The sequence below is a fragment of the Protopterus annectens genome, chromosome 5.part0 (genome assembly GCF_019279795.1).
Source record: "Protopterus annectens isolate FY-2018-M chromosome 5.part0, PAN1.0, whole genome shotgun sequence".
Taxonomy (NCBI): domain Eukaryota; kingdom Metazoa; phylum Chordata; order Ceratodontiformes; family Protopteridae; genus Protopterus; species Protopterus annectens.
This window is the reverse complement of record NC_056735.1, coordinates 277,052,489-277,078,117: the sequence shown is the minus strand read 5'-3', so window position 1 is coordinate 277,078,117 and position 25,629 is coordinate 277,052,489. Positions and strand designations below refer to the sequence as shown.

Below are 25,629 nucleotides of genomic sequence, written 5' to 3'. Positions count from 1 at the left end.
AATACAAGATGCCATGAACCCCAAGGCTTGAAGGACTGTCCTTGCAGTCAGCCTGGACTGATGAGACAATTGATGGAAGTAGAGGGAAAGATTCTTTTGTTTGTCCGGGGTCAAAAGGCCATCTGGGATGCTGTATTCAGTCTCACACCCAGAAAGCACATGTCCTGAGAGGGTACTAGACTGGACTTTATTTCGTTCACAGAATACCCCAGGCATCTTAGCACTGCTATCACATATTGCAAATGATGAAGAAGTTAGCCCCTTCCTTGAGCCAGAATCAGGCAATCGTCCAAATAAGGATAGATCTGTATTCCTTTTAGCCTGAAGAAAGCTATCACTGGAGCCAGAACCTTCGTGAACACTCTGGGCGCAGTAGATAAGCCAAAGGGCAATGCAGAGAACTGATAATGAGAAGTCCCAGCCCGAAAACGCAGATACTTCCTGCAACTTAGCCTAATAGGAACATGAAGGTAAGCCTCCTTGAGATCCAGAGTCACCATCCAGTGATCTTTGCCCAGCAGAGGTAAAAGCTGTTGTAACGTCAACATTTTGAACTTGGGAATGTCCAGATAAGTGTTGAGGATAGATAAATCCAAAATTGGTCTCCACGTGTTCCCCTTCTTTGGTACTAGGAACAGGCGAGAATAAAATCCTAGGCCCACTTCTGGCAGAGGGACCGGCTGTATGGCCCCTATTTGAAGCAGCAGAGAAATTTGTTTGTGAGCCTCTATTCTTTGCTGAGGAGGAACGTCTGGCATGCCTCTGAAAGGAGGCAAGGTATGGAAATAAAACTTGTAACCTTGGTGTATGATATCCAATACCCATCTGTCTTGGGTAATTAAACTCCAATTTTCCTTGAAGAGTGCCAACCTTCCTCCCAAAGGTGCTGCCAGACAAGAAGGCTCTGGCAGCTGAAAAGGTAGGTCATTGGGCCTGTTTACGAAAGGACTGGCCCCTGCCCTCACCCGAAGACTGTGCAGGTGAACTCCTGTTCTAGGTCTGAAAGAGCCCTGAGCTCTGCCCCTACCACGTCTAGATCTACCCTAGGCTGTGAATCATAAGAAGGGTATGTCCACCCCTTAGCAGGCCAATTCCTACTAAATTTCGGAGGCTGAACTTGCAAAAAATCTTTAACAGTCTGCATAGACTTAGCCTTGTCTTCCATTTTCTTTAAGACTGCCTCCACAGGTGAACCAAACAACACATCAGACTGTAAAGGAGCATCTAAAATCCTTGTCTTAACATGGTCAGATAAATTCTGATCCCTCAGCCAGGCGTGCCTGCGAAGAACTGACCCAGTGGCAGCCACCCTAGACGAGGCCTGTACAGCATCAAACCACATTGTAAAGAGTGCTACCCACCTGTTCAGAAACATGTACCAAATCTTGTAATTCTTTACACTCAATATCTTCCACCAGAGTATCAACCATAGACTTCAATTGAGAAAGAAGATAGTTTTGATATTTCAACATGTGAAACTGGCAATTCAAAGCCCTCATAGCTAAGGTGGAAGAAGTATAGACTTTCTTTCCCCATCTATCCAAAGCCCTGGCCTCTTTATCTGGAGGAACCGGATTTTTACAACAGAGGCCTTGACACCCTTAGGTCCCTGACTAACAGTTTCTGGGTCCGCCCTAGGACTCTTATAAAGATATTTATGAGCTTCAGGCACCCTGTAATACCTGTCCGGTTTAACAGGAGCGGGAGGCAAAGAATCAGGATTAAGTGAAGCCTCTGGAAACACATCTTCCACAACATCCAGAACAGGTGGTATAGCCAAAGGCCTATGGTGGGGTAAAAGCAAAATTCCTAAGCCTTTTCCTGGAATCAGAGAAGTCCTGACCTTCCCACTTAAAATGTTCCCTCATGGAATGAAGAGTCTCTGAAAAGAAAAATCCTCTGGAGGAGAAGCAGAAGGAGTAGAATCATCCACATCAGAATCAGAATAAGGAGAATACTCCTGCAAGTCTTCAGTCAAGACTCTGAAACATCCAAGCCTGCTCAAAACTCCCCAACTCTGGTTCCACCCTAGGCCTCTTATCAGGAGGGGCAAAGAACCTCTAATCAAAGTAATTAAATCTTCTGCCATTTTAAGCATGTGCTTCTTGGGCACAGATCCTGAAAGAACTAGGAGTGACACCAACAGAAGCTAAACCTGGCCTGCCTCTGGGAGAAGCCTTAGAAACAGAAGGAGAGGGCCTAACCACCCTAGGAAGGGAGGGAGTACAGTAACCTGAGAAGCCCCTTCAGCCTGACCTGCCTCCAGAGAAGCCACATCCTGCAATATCAAAGTCTCCCCTGGGACTCCAGAGAAGCCTCCGCGAACCACGGTTCCACTGATGCCTCTAAAGAACCTCGTCCTGCACGGACGACTCTTCTTGCCTGGGTTTAGCTGCTTTGTCTTTGCGCTTCTTGAAGAAGCGGGCGTCGGAGCATCCGACGGCATATTATAATTGCACCGCTTCCTGAAGACCAACCTGGCACAATCTAACCTTCGCTTAATAGTGCGCTTATTGAACCTAGCACAAAGTGACACCCAACAACGTCGTGCTCAGGCCCCAAACAAGGAATACACAAAGTATGATAATCTCTATGCGGTATCTGTTTCCCACAAGAAATACAGTTATTCACTTTTTCTGACATCCGGTAAACCACTGAGGCAAGAAAAAACTAAAATATTCCCAACGGGTACTTAGCCAACTTTGACTCGGTCTGAAACTCCGAATTCGAAAAATTTCAGAGCAACGGCACTTGCAACGCTGCTTCTGCATCGGACCATGTGGCAAAAAAGACTGAGGATATGACGTCGGTCATGCGCATTTGTACCCTGACGTCCTGATGTCAGTCTTAAGCGCCTTGACCGGCGTCAGCCTAATACTTTGATATTCGGGCCGACCGAGGACAGCGGACTACCTAAGTGTAAGGACTGCAGCAATGTGAGATGAAGAACATCAGCTATTAATCTACCAAAATGGCAGTCTTCACTCATTGTTACAGAAAACCAAGGAAAAAAACTGTTGTGTACTTAGAGGCCAGTAGGATGCACTGTGTAAAGGCAGTATGGAACCACAGTAAGAAAATTATTTCAGATAAATCAATGAAACAGTTATGTGATCTTTAATGCAGTAAACCATGCTGCTGAACGTGGCCTTTCTAAGGAAGAGAAAATTACTCCACACAGAAGACGCTCCACACAAGGCCCCAAAAGGGCCAACAATAAGTCAAGTGGCCTTAAAATGGGTCCTAGTGTGGCTGTGCATAAAAAAACAACTTATGAATAAGATATAGAGGATAACAGTTCCTCAGAAAGACAGGGTGCATTGTTGGGTTTTATTTACAGGTCAGTTTCTTTACAATGTTTTTTTTTTTTTTGTAAAAGATATTACATTTGGCCTGGAAGGAAAACATATGCACCCCCTTTTTGTAGCTGGCACAAAGGTCTGAAGTGATGGAATGTGGCATGATAAAGTTGGAACAATGATCAGAAATGACAACTTAAAGATAAAGTAAACAAATTTAGCTGTGTCCTATCACCCCCCCCCCCCCTCAATTGGAGAAGGATAGTAGCAGAAATTAAGTTAACCAAGCAATGTAACAAAACCTCAAAGCAGATGGGGGAATAAAGGGATGCTTAGGACACGAAAACGCTACAGTTGGCTTTCTGTACAGACAAGGTGTGAAACCCTAATTAGAGTGCTAAATAAAATTCTAGAGGTGTCAGAAGAGGGAAATTAAAATATTACAGGCTCTGCACCAGAATCCATAAAAAGTATAACATGCAAGAAGCTGATAAAAGTAACATTTATTTCAGAGTGAAGGAAGAACAGTGACAGTGGAGGTGTGACAGAAAGGTTATTTCATTTCATTTATTTGTATTTGTTCACCAGAGTAGAGTACTGAACTAGTAGACTATCTTGAGGCGTAGTCTGGGGATACAAGAAATTACCAAACAGAAAAGGAATAATACAAAATGATATCAAAATATACAATTACACATGGGTCACATTATAACCATATTACTGTCAGGCAGAATATAAATGTAAGTATTTATGCACTCAACAAAGCCCCAATCTGTAGCACCTTTCATAATAAACAAAGAAAGAAAGAAAGATAAGATGAATGGCTTATTGATAATGTCAGGGACAACTTTTTTGACATAGAATTGATGAAATAAATGAGGCAAGCATCATTCCTGCCAGGACTGGACAGCCCTAAGTTAAAAGTTATACAAAATCTGCAGTTATTCAATAGGCAGAGAATCGGGAATCAGGCAAACCGCTGAGGTGTACGCCTCTTGCTAGTTTATGAGTTTGTGATTGTATACTTCATCACCTTCTTAAGCAGACTTGTAACAGTCATTCTTATGTTATTCTCTTCAACAGAAAAGGAGCTCATGCCAAGCATTAGTTCATGTGCTGAAACCTTAACAATAATCTCAGTAACTTACCAGTTAACACGTAGTCATTGTGGTTGTCCTGAAACCTTACCCATAACCTCAGTAAGTTACCAGTTAACATGTAGTCATAGTGGTTGTGCTGAAATCTTAACCATAACCTCAGTAACTTACCAGTTAACACGTAGTCATAGTGGTTGTGCTGAATCCTTAACCATAATCTCAGTAATTTACCAGTTAACACGTATCCATAGCAATTGTGCTGAAACTTTAACCATAACCTCAGTAACTTACTAGTTAACACATAGTCATAGTGGTTGTGCTGAAACCTTAACCATAACCTCAGTAACTTACCAGTTAAGACATAGTCATAGTGATTGTGCTGAAACCTTAACCATAACCTCAGTAACTTACCAGTTAAGACGTAGTCATAGTGATTAACATTATTGAGCTTTAGGCCTTCATACAAAACATGGAGCTCTTCAGCATTCAAAACTTGACCTTTCCAGTGTGCATAACCTAGAGAAAGAAAATTTAAAAATATTAACAAAAGTTGTAAAGTATACACACAAGCAAAGACAGTTCTGGAAAACCAGATATGTCACTTTTCTGAGATCAATCATAGCAATATGTAATGCACATGGAAAAATACATGGTGAACAAAACAGTTGCACAGTCATACCTGAAAGGTGTTTTTACGTGAAAATAAAGATTATATTTATTAGTTAGATGCAGATTGGTGACTCAGTATTTATAATGCACATTTTAAAGGACCTACAAAAATTGCCAACATGATATTAGCTTGCAACATGCTTGCAAATACCCTTAATCCCATTAGCACAATCTTTTCATTAATTACCCACCCGTCCCACCACCCAACCCTAATGGACGAAACAGCCCTGCCAGAATTTTAACTCTGAGCCTAAAACTCCCACCCAGTTCCCTTAACCATAACCATAGTACTGCCCACCCAAACTCTAAAGTCTCAAATTGATCCTTAAACCTAAAATCCTCAGTTGCACACTAATGATAAAACTCTACTCCTGCTCCCTAAACTGAAAACTCACTTCCAGCTCTATGAACCTATAGTCCCTAAATTGTTCCCTAAATCCAAACTCCCCAAGTGCTCCCTACACTTAAAGCTCCAGCTCCCCAAATCTAAATCTCACTCCAGATCGCTGCCTTAAACCTTCATCTACCCAACCAATATTCCCATTCCCACCCTGTGGTTGCCTCTTTTATCTTGCTCAGACATAGCTATTGTGTTCAAGTGAGGTGTGGTAGCTCTACTCTCTCTGCACAGGTGTTGCACGTCACTGAAACATGAAATTAAGTTCAAGCAGTAGAGGCTGGTCATATGTGCTATAAAATGCCAGAGTCCTTCACCGAGAGACAGTGATCTTTGGATGCCTGGGACTTGGGCACTTGTAGTGGACCCCATTTTTAATGTTATGATTTCAGTTGGGTGGTAGCTGGTGGCACCTTATGGTGAAAACTTGATTCTTTTGCTCTGCTGCAGTATAAATTTACTTTGTAACTAACATGTCTGCAATATATGTATATATACAGTGCTTTAGAGTAACAGGAAACAGACAGGAATTGTAGAAATAATTCTACTTAACTGTATGTTCAGTAGGTGAATAAACTGTGTTGGGTGATTTAAAAGGTGAAATAAATCTTCCACGTGGGTCTAGTCTATACAAGTACAGCAATCTTACAGTAACCTTTAAGACAGGGGCATAATATGCATCTGTTCATTCACTTTTACTAGTCCAAGGAGGACTCCACCAGTAACCCAATAAACAGTTGCCATCACTCATGGAGTTTATCAAGCAAGGGGGATGTGGAAATAGACTGACAGGCCTTTCTTCCATATTCCATATCACACATGTATGCAAGCATGCACATGCGTGTGTAAGCGCACATGCACACACACAAAATTACGGACAGCTAGAATTTGTCAATCCACCTAACACTGTGTGAGGAAACCAGAGCACCTGGAGAAAACTCACAAAAACACAGAGAAGACATGCACACTCTGCAAAGAAGGCACCCCAGCTGAGAACCAAACCAGAGAACCTCTTGGTGTGAGGTGACAATTCTACTCACTGTATCATCCTGCCAATCCATTTGCACGTAGACAATATGGAACTTCCTGTTGAAATGTTGAAGGGGCTCCCGTGCTTGTAGGACACCCCTTGAGGCATGGGAACATGCATCAAAAAAAAAAAAAAAAAAAAAGAGATATTTCTAGAGCTCACAAAGAGGTGGCAAGCGGTCAAGCTAGTGCTACTACTACTACAAACTAAACAGGTAGCAACAAAGGATAAAACATTTTCAGTAAGGCCAGCCAGAACACTGAGGGGGGTTAGAGCTGTGTGCCTGGTTCTAAGAGAGGCGTGATACCATGGTAAATCTACTTTTGACATTGCAAATGCTGAATGAAGTGTGTATGATCCACAGGGACAACAGTTTATCAACAGGTACACTGGCACAGTGGCATCAGTGATTTTATTCCCAACCAAGACAGTCAGTATGTTTCCCCTATAATCAAAGAGCATCAGTGATGGTTGGTAAGTGTATATTCAAATCTCTTTTGTCAAATATTACTACTGTCATCACTATGTTTCTTGTAATATAACAAGTGGCATCTTCTACATACAGATATAATTAATACAAGACACCAGGCTTATTAGGTGAAGAGATGCAAGCTGCAAATAGGCAGAAGAAAAAATTAGGTTCTTGAATGACATATCTTACAGACTAAAAGAAGAAAGATAGCAATTTTCATGGCAAGAAAAATAGGCTAAATACTCAGGGATGACGGTATGCAATTCTAACTGAGGTGATGTGGGTAGTACCATAATGATTTCAGAATTTAGCAGAATATTAGGGTGGATATGATATATATATATATATATATATATATATATATATATACATATACATACACATGCACATACTCATATACACATATACACACACACACACACACACACACACACACACACACACACACACACACACACACACAAGGCCTTGTTGTTTCCTTTAGTGTACTACATGAAACTGTTACTGATACCAAACAGCTAGATGCAGATTTAAAGCAAATTCAACAGATTTATAGAACTGGTCTTACAGAGGCACAGGAAGAACATCTTGACATAGTACAGTATGCTATTAATCTTTTAAAAAGAGTTCTGCAAGCTTTTCATGAGCTGTCAAAGGACAGTAAAGAAGGGCAGACACACCCTCTAGAGTCAGAGACTCGTACTGACATTCAAGCTTTATAGTATGAAAATAATCGTTTAAAACAGGAATTGGACAAAGCCCAACACGAATTATTAAGGGCAAAGAATACTGAGGGTAATCTGACCAAACAGAAAAAGAAAAAAAAGATTAATTGACATTGGACAGGGTAGAGCAGGAACGGCAGTTATTTCTCCTGCTGATATTTACCAACAGTCTCGTTTATTGCAGACTCTGTCTCAGTGGCAAGACAAAAAAGGAATTTTTTTTCAACATGTTGGCATTTGAATAATGGTTGACACACACTGTGAGGTCTACCTGGAGTGATGCTTTGTGTAGATTTTTTTTTTTGCATTTACTCCCAAATGTTTAAAGTCATACATAGGAGCACAGAAATATTCTCTGGACAGTAGGGCAGTTCGTATGACAGCTTTTCTTAAGGCAAATACTCAGGGTCAAACTTTGACTCCTGAATTACTTGATTATTTTAAAAGTACCATTTCAGACAAGCTGATGGAACAGGCAAGATGCACAACAAATGCTTACACATACCTTTCTAAAAAAGGGAGTCCCAGGTGACATTAAATACATTCATGAATTAGGGTCTAAGACCTTAGAAGAAGTGGTTCAAAAACTCATCGGAGGTAAGACAATGGGGGGATGATGGAAAGTTATTTACGCACAATATCTTTTCTATAGAGGGGAACAATGTGTTGATTCCAATGGAAAAGGAAGGGGATGCACTAGATGGTCTGATGAAAGGACAGAGGAGCCTCGAGCAGCTTCTGCTCCAGAAATGCCAAGAGCAGATACACAGCGTAATTCAGGAAAACAAGTAGTATGTTTTACTTGCAAGAAAATAGGTCATATTAAACAAGACTGTCCATATTATAAATGATGGAAAGAAAGCCAAATACAAAAGGGCATGTATGCAGGCAATGCTAATTCTTCTAAACCTAAATCTAGGGAACAAAGTCATGAAAAGAGGGGCACACATGATGACAAACAATCACATGACCAAAGTCAAATGGGTTCAGGGGAAAATAAGGTATGTTCTGTAGAATACACAGAAAATCCGCCATATAATCCCTCATATGGTACGGGTCAGGAAATGAAAGGAGAACTAGAAAGTACAAAGCACACTTTAGACAGTGATGACACCAATAGTCAGCGAGAAACAGAACATGTAGTCTGTGTCATTAGAGATGTAGCTAAGAAAACAGATCAAAGTGAATTTGATTCCGATTAGGGGTGTGTCCCACCCCATCCAAGTAAATCTTCTGACTACTTTCAAACGTGGAAAAGATGGACGTCCATTAGCGGACATATGGGTGAAGGGGACATTATGGAAAAATGCCTTAATTGATATCGGGGCAGCTGTCGCCGTCACTAACAGTTACCTGTTAATCCATTGAAGAAATCCTATATTCAAGGTTTTGATGGCATTTCCTGCATGGCTATAGGTGGCAAGCCAGTTAGAATATGTTTCACAGAAGATGGACCTCCAGTAGAGGGCACATTTCTTATAAATTCCAGTTGTGAGACAACAGTTCTTGGAGTTGACATCTTATGTAAACTGGGAATAGTAACTGATTTTACTAACAGGGTTCTATGGTCCACCAGTGCAGATGACAAATTTAATAATGGTGAACAGTTTTCTTGTTTTGTAATAGATGTAGACAAGTATAAAAAAGACATTGACAAATGACACACAGAGATGCAGGACAAATGGGAACAAATTAAACAGCAATTTCAGCCCTGTGGGCTACGTCTAAGACAGATTGTAGCAAGTTGGAAGCACCAGTTAGTGTAGGCAATCCTGGTGACTACATTCCCCCATTTCAGAAGCAATATGCCATCCCCAAAGAGGCGGGACAGGATATGAAGGGTGTATAGAAGAATGGAAACAAGCAGGCATCATACAAAAACTGGTCATAACCGTAGAAATTCACCAGTTTAGCCAGTGAAATAGTAGGATGGCAGTTACAGACTAGATTTATGTAAAGTCAATCAATTCACCACCCCTCATGCACATTTGGTTCCAGAGGTGTCAGAATTGGCAGCAAGAATAAAACCTCAAAGTAAGTGGTTCCAGTCATTGATTTAGCTAATGGATTTTTTGCAGTCCCTTTAAAAAAGGAAGATTGGCAATGTTTGCTTTTACCTTTGACAATCAACAGTATGTCATGACGCGCTTGCCACAGGGATTTCAAAATAGCCCTGTGATCTTTCACCAGGTTGTAGGGGAAATTTTAAAACCCTTAGAGACACATGACATTGTCATTCATTACATAGATGAAATCCTTATTCAATCAAAAATAGTAGAACAGCATGAAAAACTTCTTTAAAAAGTTTTATATACTCTACAGGATGAGTTCTATATACTCTACAGGATGCAGGATTCAAAGTTAACAGTGAAAAGTTTCAGGTCTTCTCACAAGAGGTGAAGTTTTTGGGAACAATAGTTCATCCCACTGCCAGATCCCCTTGTGAGGAGAGAGTAAAAGGAATTCTGAAATTGCCTCAGCCATTGACCATTTTAGAATTGCATAAATTTCTAGGGATTATGAACTATAACAGAGAGTTCATAAAATATTACATAACGGCTGCTGCACCCCTATATAAAATGTTAGTTGATCCGAAGGAGGAACCCCATTTGAAATGGGGGCAGAGGGAAGAAGAGGCTTTTGAACTCCTAAAGCAGAAATTGATGCAGGCCACTGATTTAGTAGCACCTGATGATAGGCAAAGTTTTATCTTACAGGCAGTGGCAGGGAATAAAACTATTTCGGTAGTTCTCCTGCAATATTGGCCTCCGGGAAAGGAAGAACGGATACTCCGACCAGTGACTTTCTGCGGCCGAAAGTTGACTCCAATTGAGAAAGGGTATCACCCATGTATCCAACAATTGTTGGCCATTTAGTGGGGAATCAAACAAACTGAGTACTTGACAGCTTTTTCAAAAATTATTGTACAGACACTACAGTCTATTAAGATTGTTCTAAATTCTACAGAAATGAATAAAATCACAGAAGGCGTGAGTCAGACCATTTTTGTAAAAATGGATAACTCCGTTCAGTACCAAGAATGTACAAATACAGACAGAAGACAAGTATTACCTTTCAGATCTTGTCAATTATGATGGAAAATCCCAAAATTGTGTTCAGAGTTTAGAACACCCAGAAGTTTCGCCATTGAACACACACTTCCAAAGTAGTATACCCACAGTTTATGTAGAAGGGGCGAGATTCTGGAAAGATGGGAAATATTTCACAGGATTTGCGGTAATCCCAGGAGACGGCCTATTCTGAAGACACTGCAAGGTTACATGTCAGCCCAAAGGGCAGAACTAGAAGCAGTAAAATATGTCTTACAACATTTTGAACCTGTCAATATTTACAGTGACAGTGTCTATGTGGTAAATTCCTTATGTTTACACATGGCAGTTTGGACCAGAAGGGGATTCGTTGACAATGTTGGCAAGCTCCTCAAACATACTCCAGTATTATGGGCATTGATTACCCAGAATGATTTACAGGGGGAAGTTTAGTATTGTCAAAATCAAAGCACATCAAAAATGTAACGAGGCTAGAGGAAATGCTTTGCCAAATGCCAAAGTTAAGCAAGCAGCTGAAGCGGGTGAGTGGTTAGATCTATGTGAGTGTTTTAAACACACAGACAAGGTAATGTTAGTTGAGACAGCTACACCTGTAGAAATACAGGATTTGACAAACCTTCAATCAGAGAAAGGCATTCCAGAAGAACTAGACAGGTATATACAGGAAGGGGAGGTCAGTCAGGAAATTTTTGTCTATCCAAATTTCCCAGGAGATCTAGCCAGACAATTGGTCGAATATAATCACAAGATTTTGGGCCACAAATGGTACAGAAAAATTACGGACCATAGTAAAACAGAAGCTGTGGAATCCATGTCTAAAAAAGCTGTGTAAAACAGTTTTAGAGGAATGCTTGTTTTGTCTGCAAACTAATGCATCTGTAAAGAAACCTCAATTGCATAGAGTGCCACTGACAGCTGGACCATGGTATGCTACACAGCTAGATTATGCAGGACCCCTCCCAGCTGCAAAAGGGGGATACGGATATTTGTTAGCAGTGGTTGACGTGTTTTCAAAGTGGGTAGAGGTAATTCCCACCATAAGCATGACAGCTAAGACCACAGCAGAGGTATTATTGAAAAACATTTTTGTCCACTGGGGATGGTCTCGAGTCATAGAATCAGATAATGGACCCCAGTTTACAAGTCAAATAATGTGGCATTTGTACAAATTGCTGGCGATCCAACACAGGTTTCATGTTCCAGATCATCAACAATCCAACAGAATTGCTGAAAGGATAAACCAGACAATCAAGGTGAGGTTAAAAAAGGCATATTTGGAAAAAGGCAAGGACTGGGTGAGATATTTGCCAGGTATTCTTTTAGGCATTAAGGCTACACCTAACAGTAAAACAGGAATTTCACGGTTGGAGGTGATGACCGGGAGAAAAATGCCCCTCACACTTCCTTGTGACCTAGAAATGGTGGATAATCAACCATTACTGACAGCAGTAGAACACCAAAAAATGGTTGAAAGACATACAGGGGGTATGTGACACTATAGCCAGAGAACAGGCTTACTGTCTGTGGAAGAGCATGCCAGTGCTTCCTACAGAGATGCAACTACAGTGCAGAGATAAAGTGTTTATCAAAAACTTCCAGAAAGGGGGACCATGGGACAGTAACTGGCAGGGTCCATATGAAGTGACAGAACAAATAGGACCATTGGTATACAGGGTACAAATGAAAAATAAGGAAAAGGTTAACCCTCGAAAGCAAACAAAAGCAACATACCATGTTGGTTCATAGAGATCAGTGTAAGCTAATGAAAGCCAAAACATAGTTAGCAAAGTAACAGTCTATTATAGTCTGTTAATAGTGCTAGGAAAGTAACAGTCTATTTAAATTTGTTTCTAGATGCCGACAAATCCAGTTGAACGGCGGCCACAGGAAATGGAGGAAACTAGACCTTGCATACAGAAATGCAAGCTTTGGGCGTACATTATAGTACCACTCTTATGGACTGCGACATTAATACTCTATATTTTGTATGTTATACATATTTTTGAAGAGATTAAGGCACTTGAAGTGTGCAATGTAAATAAAGAAAATGATCAGGTAAAGGTAATTCAAAAAAGGAATGTACATATAACACAAAATGTAGATAAAAAAGTTATAAAGAAAAAATGAGGAGAGATACTCCAATATAACAGATCACAAGAACAGGGACATCATGACTGGGTACCTGATTTCAATACATTTTTGGCCATGCAAAAATTGTTTGCAAAGGTACACAATAAATCAAATTGTTGGGTTTGTGGCCACATTCCTTAAAGAGGGAAAATGTCATTGCATGCAGTCCCCGTAAATGTTACAGATACAGGTTTTATGTTTAAAGGATCTTATAAAAATAGAAACGTAAAACAATCAGCCATAAAAGAACATTTACAGTTGATGGAAATAGAAAAAGGGATACTCTGTTTTCAAAACAAAGGGAGAGTCAGGGTTATTGTGTCTTTTCGGCTTTTCCCGGTTAGGGGTCGCCACAGAACTCTGGTCTGCTAATGATTGGCAGTAGATTTTTACGTACCGAGTTGCCAGCTCTGATGCACAACCTTCAACGAAGGTATGCCCATTCACGCATGTCTCCACACAGAAGACGCTTTAGCTGAGAATCGAACAGGACAACATCTTACTGTGAGGCGACAACGCTACCGCAGCACCACCACCACAGTAATTGTAGGTATTCCATTACTATACACCAACTCTGGTCAAGTGACAAGCTTGAGTATCATGGATGAGTTGATAAAATAAAAACAGTATGTGAGTTAACACATAACATTTATTTTAAGGAGGGGTGAAAGAGTGAGGCCACAACTAATTTAATGGACCAGGAGAATGTTACAATTCTGGCAGAAGGGTTCTTTTTCATATGTGGGACGAACGCTTACAAATGGCTACTGATAGGATGGCAAGGATCCTGTTATATAGGGTATGCAGTTCTGTTGATAAGAATTACTCACACATTACCAGAGGACATAGTAAAAAATCACTGGAGAAAGAGAGAGGATCCTAATAGTTTTTCTAAATTATTGGAAGATCTAAAACAGTTGGACATAGGAAATGATGTTATTTCAGAAGAGTACAGTTGTGTACACTTACCATAAATGTAGATGTTCGAGTGTATTCACTGTTGCAGTCATCACATTTGGGTTATTCCTGTATCCCTGCCAGGGTAGCCCTCAGTTGGCCTGAATATCAGAGGCGTAGTATTTCTGTGTCGGTTGCTGTCTCTCCAGGACTGACGTCAGGTCGTCAGTGGTATAAAAACAGGCAGCCGACGCCATTACATCAGTTTTTCTTGCCCTAAAAGTCAGGAGCCCCCGATAAGAATCTAGATTATGGTGGAAGACCACCACCAGTAGAAAGTAAATACCAAAAATCCCTTGCAAGGGGAGAGAGAGAGAGAGAGAGAGAAAGAGACAAGGGGGATGGAGGGAGGGAAACTAGGACTGCAACAGTGAATACACTCAAACATCTACATTTATGGTAAGTGTACGCAACTGTACTATGTTTTTTGTGTTTCACTGTTGCAGTCATCACATTTGGGTTGATTCCCAAAGCTGAAGAAAAGGGTGGAGGCAGTCAAGAAGACTGAGGGCTGGCTAAGATGTCCTGCAAGACTGTAGTGGCAAAGCCTGCCCTGCATTTGGAGAAGACAGGTAGGTGGTAATGCTTGGTGAAGGTATGAACAGAAGTCCATGTTGCAGCCTCCAGGATGTCCCTGGTGGAGATCCCTCTGAGGAAAGCTGCAGAGGTGGAGGTTACTGTGGTGAAATGTGTCCTGACCTCCTTGGGGGGAGGTTTTCTGTGCTGTTTGTAGCAGAAATGGATGCAATGTGCTATCCATTTGGAAATTGTTTGTTTGGATATGGCCTTGCCCTCTGCTCCTACAGTGAAGCTGACTAACAATTGATCAGTTTTTCTAAAAGATTTAGTCCTGTCTAGGTAGAATCTGAGCTGTCTGTGCACATCTAGAGAGTGCAGAATCCTTTCCCCCTTGTTTTGTGGGTTAGGGAAAAAGGTGGGCAAATGAATGGATTGGTTGAGAGCCACACTGGACACCACTTTTGGCATGAAGGATGGGTTAGTCCTGAGGGAGACCCTGTCAACATGGAAAATGAGGAATGGCTTTACAGCCATTAGTGCTTGTAGCTCTGATACGCTTCTAGCTGAAGTGATGGCCAGAAGCAAGGCTGTCTTCAAGAGAGAAGCTGCAAGTTCAAAGGGGGACAGGGTGAGCTTTTCCAACACAAAGTTTAGGTCCCAAGCTGGGGTAGGAGCACTTCTGGGTGTCTTCAAGTTGTTAGCCCCTCTTAGGAACTGTTTGATGAGAGGGTGTGAGAAAAGAGGTGGCTCGGTGCTGAAATGAGCAAAGATGGCAGAGGCATGAGTTTTAATAGAACAGAAGGATAGACCCTTGTCTAGTAGGTCTGCCAGATAATCCAGGATGAGAAGTAGGGTGGGCTGTGCCGTTCTGGCTCCCTTAGCCTGGATCCAGGTACAAAACCTTTTCCACTTGTCAGCTAAGACTTTTTAGTGCTGGGGAGTCTGGCCTCACATATAACATTGAGAACTTGTTTGCTTAGACTGGCAGCTTGAGGACAAGTCAGGGAATAAGCCAGGCTGCCAGACTGAGTGTCTGCAATTGGGGATGCATGAATTCTCCATTCCTCTGGGTCAGGAGTGTTGGGATCTAAGGTAGGTGTCATGGTGGCAGGGGTGACAGGCTGCGCAGCAGTGTGTACCAGTGCTGGTGTGGCCAGTCTGGGGCAATCAGGATTGTCCTTGGTTTTTCCTCCCTTATTTTGAGCAGTACCCTTGAAATGAGTGGTAGAGGGGGAAATGCATAGACTGAGAGGTTTACCCACTGGAAGGATAGAGCATCCACTTTCCAGGCCTTGCTGTGAGGTTCCCTGGTGCATAATTTGCTGAGTTGACGATTGGAGTGGGAGGCAAAGAGATCTACCTTTGGGGTGCCCCATTTCTGGGTTAAAAGGGTGAAGGCTCTTTGGTCTAGTGGTCACTCATGCGGGTCTAGCAGGTTTCTGCTTAGGTTGTCTGCCAGAGAGTTTAGAGAGCTTGGCAGGAATTGTGCTAACAGGTGTAGTTGCATGGCTGCGGCCGTGTGCCAAAGGGTCATGGCAAGCCTGCACAGAGGATAAGAGTGAGTCTCTTCCTGCTTGTTGATGTACCACATCACCGTGGTGTTGTCTGTTTTGATCAGCAGAGGCCCCGGGGAGAGTAGGGGTCTGAAAGCTGTCAGGGCATGCTGAACAGCTAACATCTCTTTTTGGTTGATGTGCAGATGTATTTGATTCAGGCTCCATTGGACCTGTGTGCACCTGCCGTCCAGGTGTGCACCCCGGCATAGTCTGATGCATCTGTGGTGAGGGTCTAGGCGGTGTGGGGTTGTGAGAAGGGAAGTCCCTTGTTGTGGTAGCATGCTGCTGCCCACCAAATAAAATCTTTTCTTAGGCAAGGTATCATTGGTATAAGAGTTTCCAGGTCTTGAGAGTGCTGACACCAAAGGCTTTTTAGGTACCACTGTAGTTTCCTCATATGCAGTTTGGCATATGGAATGAGTAGAATGCAAGAAGCCATGAACCATAGAGCTTGCAGGATTTTCCTTGCGGATAACTGGGTCCTGGTGGCTAGTTGAAAGAAGTAGGTTGTCAGGTAGGTTTGTTTTCATGGTGTAAGGAATGCCATCTGGGATGCTGTGTCCAGGCTTGCTCCCAGGAATACAATATTTTGTGTGGGTACTAGTTTTGATTTATTTTCGTTGATAGTATACCCCAGGGAGGTCAGTAGGTCCTTTACAAAGGTCAGGTGCTTTAGCAGCTTTTCCTGACTGTCTGCCTGAATCAGGCAGTCATCTAAGTATGGGTACATGTGAATATTTCTTTGCCTGCAAAAAGCAATGGCGGGAGCCAGACATTTTGTGAAAACTCTGGGAGCAGTGGATAAGTGAAAGGGAAGCACAGAGAACTGAAAGTGCAGTGATCCTGCTCTGAAATGTAGGTATTTCCTGCATGATTCCCTGATTGGGATGTGTAGGTAGGCCTCTTTTAGGTCTAGGGTGGCTAACTAAGCATCCTTGGAAAGCATAGGAAGAAGCTGCTGGAGGGTCAGCATTTCTGAATTTTGGTATCACCATAAAGGTGCTTAGAATAGATAAGTCCAGGATGGGGCACTATGTGCCCACTTTTCTGGGTACAAGGAAGAGTCTGGATAGAAACATTGGCCTATCTGTTCTGCAGGAACATGCTCTACTGCCCTCATAGAGGGGAGGGAAACAACTTGCTTTTTGGCCTCTGCCCACTGGTTTGGGGGAAGATCTGGGAACTCTTTTGGGGTTGGCAGAGTGTGAAAATAAAATTTGCATCCCTGGGACAGTATGCTGAGGACCCAGCAGTCGTTGGTAAAGGTGGCCAGGTTGCTAGTGTGGAAGGAGAGTTTTCCGCCTAGGAGCAAGTGCAGGTGGGCAATGGAAGGGGGTGGAAGTGTAAAGTCATTGTGAGCTCTTACCATAAGGGGGTGGCTTTGCACTCCCTGGTTTTGAAGAGGAGGAACTCCATTGTGTAGATCTCTGCATTCCCTGGGGCTGTTGTCTGGGGAGCCTGCTTCCGCTGGGTCTGGGCTGAGCTGACCTGGGGGGGCAGGAAAGGACCAGTGCTTGGAGGGGCAATGCCTACTGAACCTCCGTGGCTGGACCTGTAAGAAGTCTTTAACTGTCTCTTTGTGCAAGGATGTGTCCAATAATTTGGATTGGACATGGTCTGGCAAGGTCTGTTCCTTAAGCCAAGCATGTCTTCTAAGTACAGAACCAGTAACTGCTGCCCTGCAAGATGCTTCTAGGATGTCAAAACCACATTGTAAGGTGTGCTTAGTTACTTGACTTGCAGAATGCATTAACTCTTGTAACTCTTTATTTTCTGCACAAGCAGTGAAAGAAGATATTTTTTGTTTGAGGAGTTCCATGGTATGTTGCTGATATTTCAGCATATGGAACTGACAATTTAATGCTCTAATAACAAAAGTAGCAGAGGTGTATACTTTTTTACCCCATCTGTCTAATGTTTGGGAATCCCTATCTGAGGGGGTGGTATTCTTAGCTGAAGTTGCTTTGATTCCTTTAGGTCCTTAAGAGATGATCTCAGGGTCAGCAGTAGGATTTTTGAAAATAAATTTGTGAGGGTCAGGGACTCTATATTACCTGTCAGGTTTCCTTGGAGCAGGAGTGAGGGTGTCAGGGGTCAGACTGGATTCCATAAAACATCATCCACAACATCCAGTACAGGAGGAAGCCTGCAAATCCACAGAAGTGGGCATCATGGGCTGCGAAAGTGCCTCACTGAGAACTGGAGAACTGACGACTAGCTTAACGAAAGCATCATCGGCAATTTTGGACCTGTGTGGTCTGTCTATGTCTTAATCCTTACATTTTTTCGGAAGATCGGAAGGCGAGGACTGAGAGCAAAAATATCTAGCTACAATAAGGGCTCGATGACGTATAGTTCTGGCATTGAACAAAGCACAAAAGCGACAGCGGGGGACATCGTGGTCTGGGCCTAAACAAGTGACGCAGTAGGAATGAAAGTCTTGGTCTGGTATTTGCTTTCCACAGGCAAGACAATTGTTAACTTTTTATGACATCGGTTAGAGCAAGAAAAAAGGATCCCCAACATGGGTACTTAGCTTTAGAAGACTTCAGCTTCAATTCGGAAATGAAAAACGCAGGTAGCGGCCAACCAGCACTTGTGCAAACTGCTTCTGCTTCGGGCTCCTCAGCAAGAAAGACTGATGTAATGGCGTCGGATGCCTGTTTTTATACCATTGACAACCTGATGTCAGTCCTGGAGCGACAGCAACCGATGCAGAAATACTATGCCTCTGGTATTCGGGCAGACTGAAGGCTAACCTGGCAGGGATAACCCAAATGTGATGACTGCAACAGTGAAACACGAAGAACATCTGGAATCTTTCCCTGGTATGGTGCCACTAAGGCAATATGGGAATTACAGAAAGTTGCAAACCTGATGGAAGTTTGGGTAAATGCAACTTATGCAAATGCAACTTATGGGGCTATCTCAGATACAACAGAAGATATGGTAGCAATGAGGACAATGGTCCTCCAAAACAGAATGGCTTTGAATAACCTGATTGCCAGCCGAGGGGGCGGGGGTAATGTGCTTTAATCAAAACAAAATGCTGTACGTATATTTCTGATACATCGGAATCCATACATCAACATTTAGAGGGAATTGCTGAGGTTTCCTTAAAATCTAGAGTGGTCTGATTGGTTAAGCAGACTGTTTTCAGGCTGGTGGGGTACTATAATCATAGCATTGATTGCCTTAATTGTCATTATTTTTTTATCTACGACAGTTTGTATGTGTGTTAAAATTTGTCTTAATAGAACCATTAATCAAGTGACTGTCATCAGCAATGAAGAAATTGTATTAAGTACAGTAAAATGAAAGGGCTCAAGGTACAGAGGATCGTATTCTTCTGTAAAGTGCATTTTTCTTTTTGGCTTAATTAAAATATAAAGGGGGAATTGATGGAGATTATATAAAGTTAAATATACTTTCCCCAAAGCAATTAAATGTATGCTTCAATGCAAAAGATGTATGCTTCTTATTAATACAGGGTTTTGACTGGTAAAGCAAAGGTTAATTTGATACAAGATTTTGAAATAAATGCTTCTCTGTAATAGCAGAAACTGCAAGGCTGAACCACAAAAGACAACTTGCTTAAGCAAGCATGAAAGCAGTTAAGAACTGACAAGTAATAACGGCTATGTGTCTGACACCTGCGAAAATAATTTCTAAAACATTCTTAGCTTTACTGTAAATATGTTTGTCTAGTTAGCTTGTTTCTGTGGGCTAGACATAACTGTAAATGGCATCCTGTTATAATAATAATAATAATAATAATAATAATAATAATATTTGGAACATACAAAGAAGGAAGTTGATCAACAGGGACTTTTTGCAAAGTCTTCAGATACAGCAAGGAAGAAAATAACCAAAGGAGGACATGGAACAGAAATCAATCATGCAAACCGCAAGGACATTGGAAAACAACATCTGTTGCTTTGAAAAGATAAATAAACTGGACATTGTTTTCTCTTCTTCAGAGACGTCTTAATCAAGGGTGCATTCATTCTGAGAGACTTGGTTCGTGAGAAACTTTATTCTAGCCATGTTATAATAGAATTGAAATAACTGACAGTGTTAACTGCTTGTCAAGACTTTTGTTTGAATACAATAAATAATAACGGATACAGCAGTATGTTGTCGGTCTGGTCACTTGCTATCATTTCATAAAATTTAACCGGTACCTATCTTGAGCAGAAAGGGGGAAAGATTTGTACAAGCCTAGAAGCTTAATATTCATGTCATATAATCTGTAATTTCTATTATCCCTTCAGACTGGACATTTGATGTATTTATCGTTTTTCTTATGAGAAGTGAGACAGTTTTATCTATGCAGTAATTTAATAAGTCATAAAATTCCTCGGTTAGGACCAAGTTGAGTGTCGATTTTCAGGAATTCAGGGTGATTGAACCATTTATACTTTTCTAAAAGATCAGTAAAATTTAACAGGTTGGTTTTACTGAAGTCCCCGAATGCAGATGGATTATGAGGAAGCTTGTGTTGATGCAGAAGATGATAGCCAAAGAGTCTCATGAAACTTGATAAGGAAATACTTTTGGGGCTGAGCAAAACATTGGGAGTTAGGTAAAAAATTCTAGTAGGGATTTATGTTTCCAAAAGAAAGAATGTTTATCTGGCCCACAGATAATGAAACTGATGACACCAAGAAAGGCCTATGCATAACAGCTGTTGGATTCTGTAGGAGGGTAATCTTGAAATGCCAAATGAAAAAAATAAATGACCGAAAATCCAGACTTAGATATACTAATTCTGAGACTGACATTTATAGGAATATTCCCTTTTTTCAAAGGTATGTATACACAAGTCATCCAACATGCAAACAAGCCAACTATCCAGGTTCTGTATAATTATACATTATTTTACTGTTATTTAAATGTACAGTTTAAACTAGCTGTATTCAGTACCTTCACATTATCAGTTCAGAATCCTTGCTAAAGTAGCAGGTTAGAAACTAGTAATGCAAAAAAAAAAAAAGAAATTTAAAGCAGAAAAGTGATGTTCAATATTTGCTATTCTACTGTATTATTTATTTTTTTTTTGCTTCAGCATTTTGGGAATCAGCATTAATAGGGAGCCATGCAGGAAGACTAGTTACTATTCGGGTAACTGAAATCTCTTAATAAAAAGGTGTTTAGTTTAACATCCTGTAGGGGGCGCAAACGTAAGTATTCAATATGTTTATCTGTGGACATCATCAGTGCTTACTTCTTCTTCTTCTTCTTTTGGCTTTTCCCGGTTAGGGGTCGGCACAGCAGATCACCTGTCCAATCATGATTGTCAGTGGAGTTTTACGGTGTCAAGTTGCCAGCCCGGCGCTCAACCTTCCACAGAAGGCACGCACATGCATGCACTCACACCTAGGGTCAATTTAGAGTGTCCAATCCACCTACAGCATGTCTTTGGGATGTGGGAGGAAACCGGAGCACCCAGAGGAAACCCGTACGACCACAGGGAGGACATGCAGACTCCGCACAGAAGGCACCTCAGCCGAGGATCGAACCAGAGAACCTTTTGCTCTGAGGCGGCAGTGCTTACTGATAAAGTTTAAATCCGTTCTGATGAGAGTGATTTGGGCCTGTAGTTAATCAAGGCTGAAGTTATTTGGGATGAGACATGTAGGTAGGTATAAAATTGCTAATAAATATGGATATGCCCCTACCGCTGCTGATGGTCTTATATGTGTGATAGGCTGTGAACCTTAGAATAGAAGAAAAGACTGGAAACAGGTTTCACTAAATATACAGATTATGTATGTGTTTCAGGTACAGGAAAGCTTTAAAGTCAGACATTCTTCCACTGGGACTTTCTAATTGAGCAGAGGCACCCTGAAGCCTAGCAGATTGAAACTGGTCAGGCTGGAATGTTTAGCAATTTAACTTTGCCTCTAAACTGCACTATGGCGGTAGAAAAGATTTTGCTAGTATGCAAAAGTCCTTGAATGACATTTGCAACTTGTCTTGCCAAAGCAGGAAAGTCTGAATACCATGTTTCCCAAGCTAACATAAACTGGATCCCATTAGAATGACATCATGTACGTAGCCAGTCATAAGCCAATGATATTGGATTGTTATTTAGGTATAATCCTACATGAACATAGAATATTATAGGTCATGAAAAATTTCCAGTCCTTAAGAAAATAAAATGGTTGTTTCACTATGTCCTCCATTACTCCAAAGTTTGGTAGAAATAGTTCATCCCAAAAACAGCAATGGGGAGGTCAAGCATCACTCATATTTTAGACACACTGCTGTCTTGAGGGCCTTGGTAACATGCCTGATTCTAGTGCTTCAAAGATATTTAACAGTCAACTAGACCTTTGACAGTCTGGTGAGTGTACAGTCTATATACCTGAGAATGGAACTGACAACAACTACAACATTTCTGGAATTCTCATCTATTTTGGTTCAGAAATAGGGAAAGTCACAAGATCCCATATAAGAGTGGCAAACATGCAGCTCAGGTAGACTTCCTCCAAGTAAGGAAAAGGCACTTAGGTAAAAATCAACAATTGCAAAATCATCCCCAGTGAAATAATTTGCCCACAGCATAAACCACTGGTTGCCAGAATCAGCTGTAGGCAGTGGTCTGAGAAGGCTTTAAGATCAATAGAACCCAGGCTGAAAAACTGAAAGTTGACTGGAAAGAAAGCAGAACAGTGCAAATAACTACTCAGGGCTCTAGCACCATAAGAAGATGAGGAAATAGGTGGAACTGAAGAAGAACGGCAGCACCTCAGAACACCATGTTTGAGGACTACAGAACAGACTTGCAGCCAAGCCAGGTATGGAAACAAGGTGTATAAGGAAAGCTGGTGGTGGAATGCAGAAGTCCAGGAAGTCATAAAAATGATAAAAATGAGTACAGGAAAAAAGAGGAAGATAGAAAAGATGGATCAGGTTAGGAAGGAATACTGCTTGGCTTACAAAGAAAGGAGTTGCAATAGCAAAGAACAAGGCATCACAGGCACTCTACCAGCTTTTGGAAAGTGAGTCAGTAGATAGCACAAAAATAAACTATAGCAGGTTGCAAGGCAAAGACAGAAAGATAAAGATAGTCAGGCACTCTTCATAAGGGATGCCAGCAGCAACCTGCTCACTAGTATGCAGGACATCAAAAGCAGATGGAAGGAGTACTTCCAGCAGCTTCTGCATGAATAAAACCCCACAGAAGCTGTACTGCCCAAGACACAGCCTATGATGAGAGAAGAGGAGAGCCCACCATAGAAGAAGTTAGAACAGCACTAAGGAAAATGAAGTCAGGGAAAGCAGCAGGCTCAGATGAGGTCACAACAGATACAATAAAGATGCTGGGTGAGATAAGGGAGGAAAATGCCTCCTGAGTCTACTCATAGCAATCTGCAGAGGAAGACGTATCCCAGATGACTAGAGAATAAGCATATTAGTGGCAGTGTTCAAGAATAAAGGGGACATTCACAACTGTGAGCAGTACAGAAGTATCAAACTCCTCTCACATTGCATGAAAGTTCTGGAGAGGGTGACTAACCAAATACGTTAAGTAGTAGAAAGTAAGAATGGATTTTCTTAAAAAAAAAGAAAGTAAGATGTGAGACGAGAAGTTCAGAGGTACTTCCTTATTATAGAGGCCTTTAAGAAATTCAAAATGGCCTTGGCAAAATCAATAGGGTGAGGAAACATTCTGCCTAACAAATAAGGTGTGCTCCACCTGCTTTGGTACCCAAACTTAAAATTAACTTTTGCAGCTAGGGTGTATTTCCTTACCTGGTAACATAAACAATTGACTGCATTTGTAGTTTTGTCTTTAGTAACTGGAATTTAAAGCTTGGGAGGGACAAGGCAAAGTGTGACAAAATCAGGAAGAATTATACAAACATATTACATGTATACCTCAGCAAAATTTGCCTTTCATTTTCTTGTCAAACCACACTCCTGGAGTGTGCATGCAGCCACCTCCTTTGCCTAACTTGACAGGCCATGGTTGTGCGTGAATACACTGTGTAGAAGGACAGCAGTGCCAAAACATGCTAGGTGAGTCAGTTTCCCATCCATCTCCATCTGTACATGACAGCCACACTGTTTAACTACAGGAGGCCATACGTGCCGGAGCAAGTGGCCTGGTACAATCTGCAAGACCAGTGCCAGGGAAGCTCAGGTGCAGTCAGGATCACTGTACTTCGCAGTAAAACACTCACCTGAAACTGGATTAATTGCCCTGTTTCTTGCTTAAGTTAGTATATCGCCAAGGCCACTATAATAAGGAAGTACCAGTTCAGATCTAGATCAGGATGCAGCACAACTGACCCAATTGTTTGCAGTGGGACAGATAGTTGAGAAGAAGCTAGACACGAGGAAAAAGTCCAACTGGGCATTCCTAGACAAAGCATATGACAAGGTCCCAAGAAAACTGATTTGGGCAGTCCTGTGGTCATTCTAAGTCTCAGAAACATTGGTAGAACTAGTGCAAGCTATGTAGAAGGACCAAACAACTCAAGTATGAACAGTGTTTGGTCTAACGGAAGGGCTCCCATTGGGAGTTGGTGCACAAAAGGTATCAGGTCTGAGCCCACTGCTGTTTGTACTGGTAATGGACTGCATTAACTAACAGGTCAAAGGGGGCAGAGCAAAAAAGTTGCTGTATGCAGATGATGTAGCATTACAGACAGACTCAGAAAGAATTTGAGCAAACAATACAGGAATGGAATGCAAAACGGAAGGCATATGGGATGAAACTGAGTACAGATAAGACAGTTGTAAAATGGGAACAATCAGAAATAGTTGAGAATCTAGACAGAAGGGAAAACAGTGGAACAGGTTAACAGCTTCAAATATCTGGGAGGGCTGGCTGAGGAGAAGGGAAGTGTAAATGAGGAGGTCAAAGCAAGAATCAGAGGGTCTTCATTCAAATGGCACAGACTGTCAGGTGTGGTATATGATGGAAAAATGCCAAAGAAGCTGAAATGTAAGGTGTACAAAAGAGTGGTGCCACCAGTACTACTGCAGGGTACAGAAACCTGGGCAGTAATGGTAGAGCAGCAGAGGCAGCTAGAGGTGAAGGAGATGAAGTGCCTGAGACAGGAGATAGGATGCACAATGTGGGGCAGAAGAAAAAATAAGGACATAAGAGCAGAAGACAAAGTAGCTCCAACTGCAGAAAAGGTCAAAGGGAACAGATTATGGTGGTTTGGACACATCTGCAGAAAAGCAGAAGACAATCTAGTGAAGATGATTTGGGACAGACAGGAAGAAGCCAAGAGGAAATGAAGGCATCCAGCAAACAGGTGGATGGATTGTGTGAGGGAAGACCTGCAACAGTTAGGCATGGGTGTTGAAGAAGGCAGGCCAGTGGCAATAAATACAGATAGACGATGACAGTTGAAATGACACGCTAACCCAGTGTAGAAAGTGGGGGGAAAGGGGGCTGATGATGATAATGATGGTCATCTATTTTACTTGTAAGCTTTCTCCATTTTAAAGGCACTGACTTTTAGCTTAGTGACTCCTTGCACTAGTGAAAACCAATGAGGTGGTAGCAGGCGTGGACACTGACATCCCTATGCGAGTAATGAGTTTATGTAAGTATTAGGCTGTGCCTAACAATACTTAGTATTGTTTTAACTGTATTAATTAAATACATCTCTTGCAGATGGATTTTGTGTTTAGGTTATAATAGTGGATTGTCAGTGAACATGAGCCATGGAAACAGGACA

General features: G+C 41.7%; 1 protein-coding gene across 1 annotated transcript in view; it reads right to left on the bottom strand.

Moving 5' to 3' along the window:
• The window catches only part of PDXK (pyridoxal kinase), a 933,402-nt gene that overhangs the window by 522,919 nt on the left and 384,854 nt on the right, over positions 1-25,629 (bottom strand). The window contains exon 3 of the mRNA XM_044072247.1: positions 4,808-4,912. Coding sequence (XP_043928182.1) covers positions 4,808-4,912 — 105 coding nt within the window. The remainder of the gene's footprint in view (positions 1-4,807; positions 4,913-25,629) is intronic.